The sequence below is a fragment of the Ylistrum balloti genome, unplaced genomic scaffold, assembly GCF_031769215.1.
Source record: "Ylistrum balloti isolate Yb309-2 unplaced genomic scaffold, AGI_CSIRO_Ybal_v1 Utg370126, whole genome shotgun sequence".
NCBI lineage: Eukaryota > Metazoa > Mollusca > Bivalvia > Pectinida > Pectinidae > Ylistrum > Ylistrum balloti.
The window spans coordinates 111,505-128,704 of record NW_026782140.1 but is presented as its reverse complement, the minus strand read 5'-3'; the positions used below and the strand labels follow the sequence as shown (position 1 = coordinate 128,704).

The 17,200-nt window shown below is 33.6% G+C and overlaps 1 protein-coding gene across 1 annotated transcript in view; it reads left to right on the top strand.

The window, feature by feature from the left end:
* The first annotated feature begins 497 nt into the window (after positions 1-497).
* The window catches only part of LOC132550472 (uncharacterized), a 32,085-nt gene continuing 15,382 nt past the window's right edge, over positions 498-17,200 (top strand). The window contains exons 1-8 of the mRNA XM_060214540.1: positions 498-659; positions 2,976-3,292; positions 5,249-5,392; positions 6,513-6,654; positions 7,626-7,799; positions 8,150-8,286; positions 8,519-8,692; positions 12,050-12,211. Of these exons, the coding sequence (XP_060070523.1) occupies positions 498-659; positions 2,976-3,292; positions 5,249-5,392; positions 6,513-6,654; positions 7,626-7,799; positions 8,150-8,286; positions 8,519-8,692; positions 12,050-12,211 (1,412 nt within the window). The remainder of the gene's footprint in view (positions 660-2,975; positions 3,293-5,248; positions 5,393-6,512; positions 6,655-7,625; positions 7,800-8,149; positions 8,287-8,518; positions 8,693-12,049; positions 12,212-17,200) is intronic.

Sequence of the window (17,200 nt, the reverse complement as noted above, 5' to 3'; positions counted from 1 at the left end):
ATCCCAAAACTACATATTAATATTCTGTCACCTTTAATGTTTTGATTTTGTTTGGTTTTTGTAATTGAAAATTGAAATATTCTAAATATCAAAGTATCATTTAGCCACTAAAATCCATTATTAATTTTTTTTTTAATGTGAAAACTGGTGAAAAATGTCGATATTCTGTCATCGTACAGCAGATATTGTATAACACAGAAAAAGGAGGAAAAATAACAAAAAAAAAAAAAAAAAAAAACAAGAAAAGAAATGTAATTTACTACTGCGACAATAGGGTTTGTGAGTGTGGTATTGTTTCAGCAATGTATATCAATACAAACTCTTAATGGTTGACATTTCGGTTGTAACTTTCCTGTGTTCCGCTACTGCGGCCGAATTACTTCCACTCTATTTATTATCTCCGCCTTTATTTCTTCAATTACTATGTTATTTATTATACCGATCACATCATTATATTTTTCTCGTCAGATAATTTTTCTGCATTGAGTTCATTCGGGATGAGGCTCCCAGGGGAACTCCTACTTGTGATTTCCCCACTAATGCTCTGCCTCGGTTTGGTGAACTCTTCCGGATCTGGGACTGGAACGTTTACCGGGCCGGAGTTCCTAGGGGGTTCAATGAGCTTTGAAGCTTTTGATGATCAATCAAATAACATTCTCGTAAGTAAAGATACTTTCTCATGTTTCGGTTCAAATTGATATTGTACATAAACACGTTCATACTTCACCTTACTTCGGTTTCTAAGATACCGCAGTGAGTTGAGACCCTAATGCCCTCACCTTACAATTATCACCTTAAAATTATCATCGTATGTAGAGCTTGAATCACTGCTTGTAAATTTGTAGTGAGAGGATAAGTGATGTGTAAGACATCAGGAAGTAAAGTTACATTAAGCATTAAGCTTATTGGCAAAAGCAGATACAATCTTAATTCATTTGTTTGCTCTTGAAACCATTTTGATGCTGTTGTGTTGTTAATGACGCCCAAGTAGCGTCAACTGCTGCTTCAGGTATGATATGGCCAATCAATTGAACTCGCGGATCACCGCTTTTCTCGGAAATTCTTTTTTGAATATTTAATAAATTATGTGGTTATCAAGTGTGAATATAAGAATCATGGTTTTCTACAAATAGGTGTATTTTCAAAATTAAGGTAACTACACATTTGTCTCGGCGCACTTTCATTAAGGTAACTACACAATTGTCTCGGCGCACTTTCATTAAGGTAACTACACAATTGTTTCGGCGCACTTTCATTAAGGTAACTACACAATTGTCTCGGCGTACGTTAACAGGTGATTTCATCAGTGCCAAATAAAGCGGCTCTGAGATATAACGAATCAATTGGTGCAAACCATGCTGCCAAAATCTGCTTGCAAGGTCTACCTCCCATGAACATTGTATTTTCTAAAATTGTTATTTATAAAGTTATTGACTGAAAATGTATTGGCGATCACGATTTGGAAATTGACACTAGTTAGAAAGGAAAAGAACACACGCCTTTGTAGAGTCACGGTATATTGGTTATTAAGGCGCATCGGATGTGATACTTTTTTCAGCTGATGAAAATAAGAAATTGTTGTAATGAGTATTTTACAAATATAGAAACCCGATACATAAATGAAACATGTGGAAAAGACCCGTCAGATCTATTGCAAATACTTGAAATGTACACTCAAGAAAAACCAGAGGGCAATGTCTTTAATATTCCAAAAATTAGTATTTATTTTATTGAATTTATTTGCTGCACTTAGATGTCAGTAAAGCTACTGGTTTAGGTGATATTAAATCATTTAAACTATTGCTCCAATAATTTGTAAACCGATGAATGATTTCATTGACACAACAATTTTGGAAATGGGCTAAAGTAAGCCATCTACCAAATAAGGACAAAAAAGAGCTTTTAATGTAGATTTTTATTACAGGTCAATCTGCCTGTTTAATCAACATATTCATGTTCATATTTCTGATAGCCAATCTGGTTTCAGAGCCAATCACTCGTGGCTGACTGCACTGACGAATACTATTAAAACTTGGTGTAATGCCATAGACAATGGAATGTCAACTTTGAGTGATTCTCTCTCCTCATCTATCGGAGAATCACAGGGCTCAACATTAAGGCCACTGTTGTTTATCTTATATGTAAATTAACCCACCCATGGACTACTATTCCACTGTCTGGGGCAACAGTTTCAAAACATGTTGTAAAACTAGAGAGTCTACAAAAGAAAGCACCAAGAATTATTTTAAACTATGATTTCCCTACACCTTCCTGTGATATGTTTAAGCTGCTAAATAGCCTTTTTGTGAACAAGTTTTATACAATCAAGCTGGTTTAATGTACAATGTGCTTAATAATTTCCCTCCACAAAGTTTGAATTGTTTCATTTACTTGTCTGCTGTTCCAAGTAGACCTACAAAATCTTCCTCCTCACATGTTTTTTACTTGCTATCTCGCAAAACAAATTATTTTAGAAATATGTTAGACGAGCATGTTGCTCAATATGCTGTCAAGAATGATAAAGCCAATTATCATTATAATTAACATTTATCGGGGAATAGGTAAGATGTCCCAATATTCCTCTTTATATCGGTTTGAACTGCCTGTTTCATAATTCATTTCTTTATCACTTATCGGTTTGAACTGCCTCATGATTCCATACACGTTGTTTAAACACCATTTGAAATGAAATTTAAAACATATCTAAATTTAAACAGATATCGATATAAAGGCTTTAGTACAGTGAATTTCAAACTAATTCCTATGTTTGTCAAAATGAAATTATTTGAATTACTCTCATTAAGAGTATGGTTTTATTTCCGCATGAAAGCTTTAATAAATAGCATGCGCTTGCTATTAAAATACTTGATTATAATACATGATATATTATGTAATACAGTTCGACCTCTAGCCAGAACAGGTTCGTTTACAAGATCTCGGGGAATAATACACCTTTTGTGTCTGTTTGAAAACAGATAAACGCAAAGATACTGACGGGCTGGCGTCTTGGTAAAGGACAGTGTGGTGTGCACTGTGATCACACCAATATAGGATCCGACATTACTGCACAGCGTAACAATATCATGGCGTCAACAAACCAAACTTACTTCGGGAACTGGTCAGTAGAGGAAAAGTACGGCACACAACTTCCTCATCCAAGAGATGTGACAACGGAGGCAAATAGCAATCTAACTGTCCAAGTGATGGCTATCAATGATCTTCTCGGATGGGAGCTGGACAAAACAGAGGTGACCATAAAGGTTAAGGAAGCAGCAGAGTACACGGATTTCATGTGAGTTAGGCAAGATGGTGTTTTCTTGTTAGTGCTATAGATGATAAACTTTCTTTGCTTACAGGACTTAAAATTGTATTCAATCAACTCCCGAATAGATTATGTTTATGATATCCGACCGCAATATTTGATATTAGTTGGTATTAGTTTGACTCGTTATAATGCATTATAACAATCATATCCTGTGAAGTATTACATTATAACAATCATATCCTGTGAGGTATAACAATCATATCCTGTGAAGTATTACATTATAACAATCATATCCTGTGAGGTATAACAATCATATCCTGTGAAGTATTACATTATAACAATCATATCCTGTGAAGTATTACATTATAACAATCATATCCTGTGAAGTATTACATTATAACAATCATATCATGTGAAGTATTACATTATAACAATCATATCCTGTGAAATATTACATTATGATAATCATATCCTGTGAAGTATTACATTATAACAATCATATCCTGTGAAGTATTACATTATAACAATCATATCCTGTGAGGTATAACAATCATATCCTGTGAAGTATTACATTATAACAATCATATCCTGTGAAATATTACATTATAACAATCATATCCTGTGAAATATTACATTATGATAATCATATCCTGTGAAGTATTACATTATAACAATCATATCCTGTGAAGTATTACATTATAACAATCATATCCTGTGAAGTATTACATTATAACAATCATGTTCTGTGAAGTATTACATTATTACAATCATGTCCTGTGAAGTATTACATTATAACAATCATATCCTGTGAGGTATAACAATCATATCCTGTGAAGTATTACATCATAACAATCATATCCTGTGATGTATAACAATCATATCCTGTGAAGTATTACATTATAACAATCATATCCTGTGAAGTATTACATTATAACAATCATATCCTGTGAAATATTACATTATGATAATCATATCCTGTGAAGTATTACATTATAACAATCATATCCTGTGAAGTACTACATTATAACAATCATATCCTGTGAAGTATTACATTATAACAATCATATCCTGTGAAGTATTACATTATAACAATCATGTCCTGTGAAGTATTACATTATTACAATCATGTCCTGTGAAGTATTACATTATTACAATCATATCCTGTGAGGTATAACAATCATATCCTGTGAAGTATTACATTATAACAATCATATCCTGTGAGGTATAACAATCATATCCTGTGAAGTATTACATTATAACAATCATATCCTGTGAAATATTACATTATAACAATCATATCCTGTGAGGTATAACAATCATATCCTGTGAAGTATTACATTATAACAATCATATCCTGTGAAGTATTACATTATGATAATCATATCCTGTGAGGTATAACAATCATATCCTGTGAAGTATTACATTATGATTTTCATATCCTGTGAAGTATTACATTATAACAATCATATCCTGTGAAGTATTACATTATAATAATCATATCCTGTGAGGTATAACAATCATATCCTGTGAAGTATTACATTATGATAATCATATCCTGTGAAGTATTACATTATAACAATCATATCCTGTGAAGTATTACATTATGATAATCATATCCTGTGAAGTATTACATTATAACAATCATGTCCTTTGAAGTATTACATTATAACAATCATGTCCTGTGAAGTATTACATTCTCCAAGAAGTTATTAAGTCTTTTTAAACAATCTTTTCCTGTATAGCCGTGTTTTATTTATGTTTGTCTTTTGTACAACCTTCAAGTAGTTTTCACTGCTCGTGGACATTAAGTCGTCCACGAGGATTGCCGTAAACTATTATCGTTTTTGGAAATACGAGGAACCAAGTTTCAGTTATCTAGTGGTTGCAATCAAGGAAGTACATTCCTTTTAACACAAAGAGCTAAAACTGCATCCAGTAGTGCAATAATCCTGAACTGAGAAATTGGTCATCCTTGATTTACAGATATGAAGGCTACAGTTGGACTCCTTTGTCTAAACAACCATCCATAAAACAATGGCACATGCAGCTGAAAGTAAATGCAAAGCGGCGAAGTGACACCAACAGACGTAACCGGAGTCCGATTGTGCAAATCACCCCATTCATGACGTCAGTATGATAATCTCGTTATGTTAGTTAATCCCGTGAGGTCAGCGTAATAGCCGAACGGTTCCTTTATGTGTAGTGACATAATGATCACTTTATGTTAGGTAGCGTCAGTATAATGACCGAACAATCACGTTATGTCAGTCTGCACCACACAGGGCGTGTTTCTTTATGTCATATACTACCAAACATGACGTCAGTTTAATAACCTAATAGCCTCGTTTTATCAGACAACACCATACATGATGTCAGTTTAATAACCGAACGATCACGTTTAGTCAGTTAAACCCATAAATCATGTCAGTGTAATAACATAACGGTTTCTTTATGTCTGATAACCCCATATATGACGTCATTATAATAACCGAACGATTTCTAAATGTCGGATAATCCCATACATAACATCAGTTTAATAACCTAATGGTCTCGTTATGTCAGACAACACCATACATGACGTCAGTGTAATAACAGAACGTTTTCTTTACATCAGCTATACCATACATGACGTCAGTGTAATGACCGAACGGTCTCGTTATGTCTTACTTAATATGTCCCCACTAGTTTTTTTTGTCGTGTTCGTCCACCAGTCCTTTCGTCCTACCAACCTCACATCATTCCGCTATTTTCCGGACCCTATCTTCTACACAACTAATCTTCGGAACTGTATGCTTGGTTTATGGGTTAATCTGTTAACAGTGTGTCAAGTATCAAAAGTAGGTCACACTGACCTTCAAAAAAGTTATATGATAGAAAACGATTTTACTGGGGTATATGTCCTACTTTTCTAGTCACTGGAACTTCCGACAAAAGGCATTTGTCACATGCCATGCAGTGCATTCTAGGCATATGATTTCACCTCCAATGGGCACTGTAATTCGCCACAATATCCTGTTACATGCATAATTCAACTGTCTTCTATAATATCTAAACTCATATTACAAAGACATTGACATCAAAATATCACCTACTCTGAAGGCAACTCCTTGTTTTATGCATTTAAATGGTTCTAGAATAATATTTTTACATACTAAATATAATGTGCTTCTGGTATTCTTTCTAAGTCATCGCGTTTTGATTTCTTATAAAACATGATTGATTTCTTATAAAGCTTGATTGATTTCAGTCTGGGAATAGACAAAACCTACACATTGAGCATTCCAGCTATTGACCAGGATGGGGATTACTTCGAATGCCGAAAAATGGCCTTCATCGAATTCATCGATCTTCAAACAAGTTACCATTTGAAAAATATAGTGATACAAAAGGTAATAAATTTTCAAATTAATATTTCATACTGAATTGTTCGTTCCGGTATCATTGTGTAGATCTGAAGAGTACACTGCCACCTGTTGATGTCTACTTATGGACGTGTCTAGGTTTTAAAGGTAAGAGTGGACCTAATGCAATATGCATTCACATCACTGTACCATGTACTCAGTATCTGTTGGACTAGAATCAGTTATACAGAACGATGACGAAATTTCCTTTCTCCATTGCCATATGTAGCTACGCTTATTTGCGTTTGGCCATTGTATTACGTGACTATTTGAAGAACTTCATGAATACATAACGTTCTCTGTTTGTTTGGTTATTATTTTCAATCTTTTAAAGTATTCACCTACTGAATTAGTAAATATGGTTTTACAAGAGATTAGTGGAATGAAAGGATCCATTTCAAGTATCTCAGACTCATCTACATTAGTGCTGTTTATCTCGACCTTCACAATAACGAATCCAACGTGGACAGTTTTCCACCATGTCGTATGATAATCCTGATAATTTCAATTTCAGTATTGCTATTGCTATCGTGAGTGATGCATTTCCAAGCAGCCCCAACCTCATTTACAGTTGATTCGATATTCAAAGATCTATTCCCGCTATCACGATTTTCGTTTTAAAAAAGTCGTCAAGTGACGTACGAACTCGTAGCATAGGTTTCAAAAGATGCAGTTTGATATGGTCGTCATATTAGTATCTTCTTGAACTATTCTTTGTGCGAAACACAGGTGGACGTTGACTGTGAGTTGATCAAGATTAACGTGATGGTTGTAAGATGCTTACTCTTCTAGAACTCCTGATCTTATTAAGGAGTCACGGTGTAGGTCTTCCTTTACTTCATTTATATTTCTATTAAATATTTCTGGATTGGCTGAAATGAGAACTAACATTTGAAGGGCTTTGAGATTTATTTCTTAATAATTCGATGTTATTGTAGTTATGCCGTTACTTGTTTTAGGATTGCTTCATACATATCAACACGTCCAGTCCTGAATACAAGGTTGGTGATTCAGCAGTCATAGCTGTTACCCTACAGGATTTTAATAGAGAGAATATCAAGCTCACTGGAGATCCTCATCCTTTACGTCAGCGTTACACCATAGGGCGATCTCTTAGTGCCGTCCCTGTACAGGTACGTAGTATCTACATATGACTTATAGAACAAAATTCTACTGCAATCGAAATGTCATAACGATGTTTTAAGCATTCTCACAACGGCATTTGAGTGTTGTCTATAGTTTATCATATTGAAAAGAAGACGAAATTATAACAATAGAACCAGAATTAGCGTGGACGAGTGCGCAGATGTGTAGTATCTACATTATGAAATTAGGAAAGAACAAAGAAAAAACACATTCCTTTCTGCTTTCCCGACCTGGAATCGAACTCGTGTCTCCGGCTCTACCAAATGGACCAAATAGTCATGCTCCATCAGCTGAGTGACAGAGATAACATTCAAGGATGTATGTTTGTGATTTTCAGTTCTATATAGAAATAACTCTGAAAGACGAGGCACCAGTCATTATACCCCCGACCCCATCGGAACAGCAGATGTTTACAGTCTTTGTTGGATCAGATTTGAGTATAAAGGTGGTAGCAAAACCAACGAATCCGACAAGGTATATCAGGAATTACTACTTAATATCCTCTTAACGTCGCTTTCTTCCTAAATCCAACTGTCCCAAATTACAACAGAGAAACATGCCAACAGAAACTGAATTCAAATTCAAATTCGATTTCATTAGATTACATCTATGTTTAAACACACAGACATAATTTTGATTTACCAGTGTTAACCCTCACATCAAACATGAAATCTTTTCTATTCACATCAAACTTGACATGTTTTAGGACAATATCGACTTTTTTCTTCACGCGACGGGACGGTGTCGTCCCGTTGACGTCAGCAGTGACAGACGAATCAGCTACAGATCCTCTCGCTAAAGGTCAGACAGTTTTGTGGACACCTGTACCCTCCGACATGGGAGATCACATCTTGTGTGTGAGGGTCGAGGACAGCGCTGGGTAATGTAGTATACATAATTTTCTTGTATCTTTTACAGAAAATTTAATAATTTCGTTTGCAAAATATAATTCATAAATGTACACATATGTCTTCAGATATATATGTCTCTACATGTTTATGTTTTTTATGTATATGTATGTCTACATGTATATATGTATACATATTCTACAGATATAATGTACACAAATGTCTACAGATATATATGTTTACATATGTCTACAGATATAATGTATACATATGTCTACAGATATATATGTTTACATATGTCTACAAATAAATGTATACATATGTCTACAGATCTATATGTATACATATGTCTACAGATATATATGTTTACATATGTCTACAGATAAATGTATACATATGTCTACAGATATATATGTATACATATGTCTACAGATATATATGTGTACATATGTCTACAGTTATATATGTATATAAATGTCTACAGATATAATGTATACATATTCTACAGATATTTATGTATACAAATGTCTACAGATATAATGTATACATATTCTACAGATATATGTTTACATATATCTACAGTTATGTATATGAATGTCTACAGATATATATGTATACATATTCTACAGATATATGTTTACATATATCTACAGTTATGTATATAAATATCTACAGATATATATGTATATAAATGTCTACAGATATATATGTATATAAATGTCTACAGATATATATGTATACATATTCTACAGATATATGTTTACATATATCTACAGTTATGTATATAAATGTCTACAGATATATATGTATATAAATGTCTACAGATATAATGTATACATATTCTACAAATATTTATGTATACAAATGTCTACAGATATATTTGTATACAAATGTCTACAGATATATATGCCTAAATATGTCATTAAGAAATCATGCTTCCTTATAAAAAGAAAACAAATGCGTTTTCGTTCATTTTCTCATAACTGTTCTGATACAATCAGATAAAACTATTCTACTATTTATACAGATACGACGCACTGCCAAGATGCTTCATCATACGAGTTAAAGGTACGAATTTAAAAATCGCTTAGTTATGTATCTAAAATTTCCGTAAAAAATAATAAAAGTTACTTCCATAAACATGTTACTTGAAAATATTTCAACCGTAGATATATCCTGATACCTGACTTTATAATAGTAACAGACCGATTCACGAATTTAAAGAAACTGAACAGTTTGAACTTTTTCATATACGTCGAAAATTAAAAAAAGTCAAAAATAGGACGAGTAAAATTCGAAGGAGAGTGATTAAAAAACTTTTGAAGACATTAAAATGGCGCATTTAAATAATGTTTTTGTAGCTGCTCCGGTTGGAGTATCGCAGACATTTCAGGTAAGATATATATATACAGAATATGTTTAAAGATACAGGGGAGATATTTTCACGGATAATGGTTGACTCAAACAGGTGAAACACATACACTTAATGTTTACCGTAATGTAAGGGAATAAACTTTTACAGATTATATATGTTGGAAGTCGTTATGTTGTGTTATGAGGAAATGTCACAGATATGTACACAAATGTTTATTGTGGCTAAAGTCTTATAACAATGAGTGAAATTAGGACACGGTCAGTGTTTTACTTTGATATGATAAACGAATCCTGAACGTGTCGATAATCACCTGACCTTATCAAGCACCCTCAGTGTCTTTAAATCGTTTCTTATCATTATTATCATTAACAGCTAATCGGTAATGTGTATCTATGTATTATCGTATATATAAAATTCCACCTTGTCGATCCCCGGAGAAAGAATCCATGTGGTCAAGTATACACACACCTGGTTGTAATACCTTTTTTTCATGTCCTATTCAAACTGGATTAAACATGTATTGTCATTGAATAAAAACCGCTAGTCGGGATCTTCAAAGTAGACCACACATCAAGATGCTGTACACTGTCATTGATAAATATACTACAGAACTCAAATTAATCTGGCATCGGCTGATAAACATTCAGATAATTTGGCTTTGCTTTAGTGTAGATTCTGCATCTTTAATCGCAAAATGAACATCGACGACATCCGCCATGTATATTTTGTTTAATCCAAGTAAGTAATGTCACGTTTAAAATGAGAACACAGTAATAGCAATAGATTCAACAAGCAAACTGACGAGCATCAGACACTCGCAGTTTCACATCGCACAAAGAAATAAAACATTCTCAGTGAGATCACCATGACGACCATGGAACTTTTTAAAAATACCTTTTATTAATCTGTAACTTTTGCGTTATGAGATTGTCCGTTAGTTGACGACTTATTACACGAAATTGTGTGTGTTTTTTTATTGTTCATGGCGAGTGTCGTCGTTGAAGCAGAAGACGGTTACTCTTCCGGAACATCTGGTTTCATTATCCTTGTACTTTTCCGTGAGTCGCAGTGCAAATTTTCCCTTTGCTCATATTTCCTACTAGTTTTATTGCATTTGAGTTTAGATTATAATTATGTTGACATGTTGGTGTTTCCTTGTTTTTTTCCCTATGTTCATAACCTTTTCACAGATGTATCATCTCATTGTAACCTATGTCTGTTCTAGAGTACTGATGACCAGACACGGTATGCCTGACATTGTACAAGACTTACATTTAAAAGATATACGCTATTTGAATTGCAATCTAAACTTTCTAAAGTAACATCATTTGACGTACCTAAAGTGAACATATATATACTGAATACTATCAAATTATTGGTATTAGTTGAGTTCCATCAAAAGCAACCTTCACAGAATATACGATTAAAGACTTTCTGTTCGTATGTTGCTAACTATTTCTGGTGATTGAATTAATGAATTAATGAGGTAAGTATGCAAAAGCCAGTCTTTCACACAGATTTCTATGGATCTTGAAATCGGCACTAATATCAACTAGTTTTAAGTATGTTGTTCTAAATCTTAAATGAACATCGGGAATAGACACGGAGACATTAAAACATATTTATATAAATACTTATTTTCGGTAAGATTGATTTTTGAACACCATCTTCCAATAATTAGGTTACTACCGCTTTATAAGTGCTGGTTATTACTACTGATCTATTATTTATAAACAAGGGAAATCTAACATTCCTCCGGTTCCCATCTAACGGAGAGATTACCTGTTTGGTTGGATCCATTTGCCGTTTCCCTATCTACGCTGTTTCCTTGGCACCTGGGTAAGTGCTGGTTTTACTGAACATTCCGTACTAATAATAGCTACAAAAATCATATATCAAATGTAATTGTCAGTATAACCATATCGACGTTTCCATGACTTTGTTTCCATGTAAGAAATAAAATAGAAAAATATAACTTAAAATAAAATATTTTTAATTTGTTGATTTCTTTCAGAGGGATAACAGGAATAGACCTAATTAGTTCAGACGCCGCGGGGAGTCATGCTAGTCAAATTAAAGATGCACACGCCATACACGCAGCTGCGAAAATGATTGATATTGCTTTCCAAGATTCTTCAGTTGGGAGTAAGAAAATTTGCTTGAGAGCATCAGATGCGTAAGTTTCATTTTGCACTTGACAGGGGGTGGGGCTAAAGACACAGATAAGTTAAGATATTACCAGTAATTCAAAGTATAAAGTCGCCATGTTTTCTTACACTTTCTGATATATTCCGCTTAATAATTTTCAGGAATGCTGTAATCATGAAATGCTTTCAAGCAGTGATACAACCAAAAGGTATGGTATAGCACATCAGCCTAAACAATGCAGCTTTCATTCATCTTTTCATTTTAATTTTGACTCTTCCCCTTTTGGCATTTATACAAAACAAACGAATGTGCTGTTTGTACGTTACGCTCTGGAACATTAAAGTTTCTTCTAATTTAATATTCAAAACAGAGATTCTTCAAACATCAACGTATTCACCAATGTTTTCAATGATACATTGTATTAAACACAAGATTATTCGATGCCTCTTTTCATGTTTTCTTTAGATCCATGTGAAATACAACCTTGTAAAAATGGCGCCGAGTGTGTTACGAATGGTGACAAAACATCATATTCTTGTTTATGTCCTCCAGGATACAAGGGAGCCGTATGTGATATAGGTAATGATTATTCGGCACACGGCTGAAAATTTATGTTCACAATCATGATCTTATTAAACCTTGATAATGAAATTAAAGGTAAACGGGCATACTTGAATCGCCATGTCTATCCATCTGTCGTTCCCTTTTTCTGTCTACACCTTTTCTACAGCCTTTATTATCAATTCATCATTTGGCTTTTTCTTTTTTCTTTTATTCTTTTCATTTACTTACTTTTGCTGGTATGAAGGACTGCCAAGTTTCATTAAATATCCAAGGGGTCAAATGTGTTAACAACTTCATCGCAATGACTGAAAAGGCACAGAGTACTGATATTGGGCCTTTGGCGTGCTGGGATGAAGGACTTTTATGTTTATTGAAACTTTGATCAACTTTCAAGGTCACAGGGATCAAATATCAAATAATGTTATGATTTACAAACCACTTCTTCTCACTATTATTATTCCATGTTATGTATTTTTTGCAGTTTATTGGTGTAGCCACTTTAAATGTGGCCTTTGATTAGTCAGTTAATCAATGGATTCTTAATGGTTCAAAATGAATAAGCCTTAAAAATAGTAATATCCACGTTCATTTAGTATAACCACCATTGACAAAATCAAGGAGATGTAAAGCCGTCATCAAAAATAGTGAAAACAAGACACCCCAGGAATTCAAATGTCTGTTGTTACCATCGTGAAAAAGATTACACCCAAACGTCTTAATAGTTAGTCTTAAAATTTAGAATAATACTCTATACTTTGATTTCAACAATAGTGCCTTTGTGTACAAGATGGGAATGTTAACAGTATACCCTGAGGGTTTGTACAAGCCCTTTAACAAACTTTGTAATTGAAAATGTAAAAATCAAACTGAACTTGATAATCGATAATCAAAGTGATAATTAAACTCTGTGTTTCAGCTCCTGATACATGCATTCCTAATCCTTGCAATAACGGGGGCACGTGCCACCACCTCGGATTTCAGTTTGAATGTTTGTGTACCAGTGGATACATAGGGGTATATTGCGACAATGGTAAGCAGTAAGATACCATCTTTGTATGTGGAATTAAATTTCGCTAAACATTGATTTTACATGGCATACAAAAACAACTAGAAAGCACCAATATGTGAACATAATCAAAAATTCACATTCAATAACACTAAGGCAAATTATGAAAAGAGGAAGATTTACCAGCAGACTCCTGAAAAAGTACAAGGAGAATAAGATTACATGCTCCGGATGTGTAAGCGTCCTCTGTTTCCAGTGTTTTCAAAAATCGATTCCAGTCATTATTCCTTATGCTAGACCACAAATTTGTTTGTGATAGGAACTTATCAGCACGGCGCACCAACTAAACAAGTCTCCGCATAGTTATTACTATAACAACATCGCTTAATTCCTCAGTTGATACATACCTATTTAGAGTAAAGTATTTTTTTCATAGTTCACGTCTAGAGCTGCTGCTAAATTGCTGATTCAATAGTATGCATAAGAATAAAACGAATTTCAAAAATAATGATAAAATTTCAAAGATGTTTATGGTACATTAAAATTATGATTTTTCATGAGAATAGCATTATTGACATTGAAATAGCATGCAGTTTCATCGAAGGAGTATTTGAATTTCCCAAGTTACTGATTTTTTTATATGTATGTACACATGTCTTAATTCCAAATAATTCTTTAGGAATGTACTTCTTGGTATTATTCCAGTACTAAACTTTGTTACTGATGATATTTTTTTTTGGAAAGTTTTGATGTTAAGGAAGTATATAAAGAGAAAAAAAATCAGTATATCGCTGGCTTATTTTTTCCGGCACAGGTGTCAGTGTATGTGTAAATGAAAATAATTCATTTTTGAATACTATTCTTATCTTTTATGAATGAAAGAATTCTTTTTTATTTCCGCGGCAACATTTTTCGTCTTTCATTATAAAGTAAGGGTATGATATTTGGATATTAAGAAAAAATTGACAATTCACTTGTCCGTATTGTCGTTATTACTTCATTGATCATACTTCATTTATTTACTGGGATCCAGTACCAATATTGGGCCATACCGTCGATATTACTTACTAGATTCTATATATATTTGTCGAACGCTGCGTGTATTCGTAGATTGTATGTAGTTATTCTAATTCTATATCATAGTAGTAGTGCCATAGTAGTAGATACATATTAAATTCTTATACACCTGTAGCTATAGACACGTGCAGACCTGATCCATGCGGTGTCAATGGTGTGTGTGAAGATACAGCGGCTGGATATACCTGTCATTGTCAAGATGGCTCCTCTGGGACCGATTGTACAGGTAAACAACCTAGGTTTTGATATTTCTATCGATCAATTTTGTTTCCCTCAATCACGTCCTAGTTTTCAAAGTTAGGGGAAAGAAGTAGCTGTATGATGTAGTGTTTAATTCTAAAATTGTATCTGAAAGTGTTCTTCACTTATATGTCTTTTATAAAATCTGTGAGTACTACTCAGATTTTATTGAGTCCTAAACTATAAAATATTGAGTTCTAATACTACAAAAGAACCATATCCACTTTTACATTTTACTTCAATGAGCTCGATTTTACACAAATCTCAACAATTTACAATTAATATACATTTCTACGTCTTCTGCAGGCCATCCGAGTCCCACTGTTGATCCTTGCATATCAAATCCATCAGCCTGCAGTAAGTCCCTCACACTGTACACTATTCATAATATACAAAAACGATTTCTGTTGTGTATTCAGTTAGATATTTGGTATAAATCATTCGTTATAAGAAAAGGATGCTTTGGAATGGTCTTGAACAGTAACACATTTTGTGCATCAGCTAAAATATAAATGTCAATTGTGTAATTATTGCTTTAGCATGTTCAACGGTCTGGTGGGATTGTACATCCTTTGATATTAAGAAGTGTACACATTGAATGTTTATCTTTAGGCTGTGATGCGCAATGTGTCGCCCCTAACGGAATATGTATAGGTTCGGCAGGATCAAAAACATGTTTATGTTCGACAGGGTTTTCCGGATCCAACTGTCAAAGTAAGTATTAACCATATGAATTCACAGTGATATTTCAGTATACAATTCTCTTTAATATACCTCGGATAAACCTGTGTCACTCCCCCATACTGGGTGGCAAAGAGACGATGACTTCCAATGCAAAACCAACAATAATTAAGACAAATCTTTATCTATACACCTACATGATATTTTCAATTTGGTTTCATTAATATTTTTATATACATTGTATTGTTCTCTATTTAACTTTAATTATCATCTGAACTATCGTGTCATGCTGTCAACAAACACTTGTCCAAATAAATTCTAAACCTCCTGGCAACGATATATAAGCCACACGAGTATTGTGTCATGTAGTTTTATATTCTATTATTTTGGCGAATTGTTACCATGGTCACCGAAACAGGTTTCTTGTAAATAGTTTCAATAGTTTCGGACTACTTCGAAATCATCGCGTCGATCATAAAGATATTGATGAAGGTGATTGTTGCATCGTGTTACCATGACTGATCGACATCTTGTACGGATAACATCTCCTGAACTATTTTGTTAAACGCAACAAAAATGATGTACACGCCATATTGAACGTCACTGCCATGATTATAGGCATTAGAGGATGTTACTGGTAAAGTCTGAATAATTGTCAATTGATAGGTGCATGTTTAAGATTTCGCTTTTTTTCCCTTTATTTTTATTGTGGGGGTGGGGTTGGGGGGTGGGGGTTGTTGGTGGGGGTTGGGGTGGGGATAGAGGGTAATTCTAAGATATTGCAAAAATGATTCGTTTATTATTTACGATAGTTTCTATACACACAATGAAAGAATGTGTTGATCTCTGGCTGCGGGGATATGGGTTATCCTTCGAATGACAAACCTTGGTTTTTGATACTTTACAAATCCATTAACTATTTTATATCGTGTCATTTGACATTTATACTTTGATGCGAAGTAGATAACTACCAGTAATATTTGTGGATAGATTAGGGTTGATTTTTTAAAAAAAATTACGAATGATATCCTCAGTGGGCTGATACAACAGAATACGGTCTCGATACTTAATTCAAATATATTCTTCTGACGGATAATGTTTCTTTTTAACTATTGCCTTTCGTAGCAGCATACAAAACAATTCTTGGATGGTCGAAAAATCATTTACTAGAAGCCAGTTGCTATATTTTTAAAAATCAATTTCAGGTCCTACATCCCATGGAGGCCAAAATGTACGTAGATCTTTATTTACCCCACTTAAATAACTTAGTGTTTATGGGTGCATTTTTTCCTTTCTAACCTACCAACTACACCTATAAATGAAAATTGACTATTGCTGGAACCGTTGTTGAATCACTACTTGTACCTTATAAAGACTTTGATTATGATTAATGTTCCAGAAATTATGAATGGAATTGTAATTAATATTTCTTTTTCGTGAAGTTTAAAA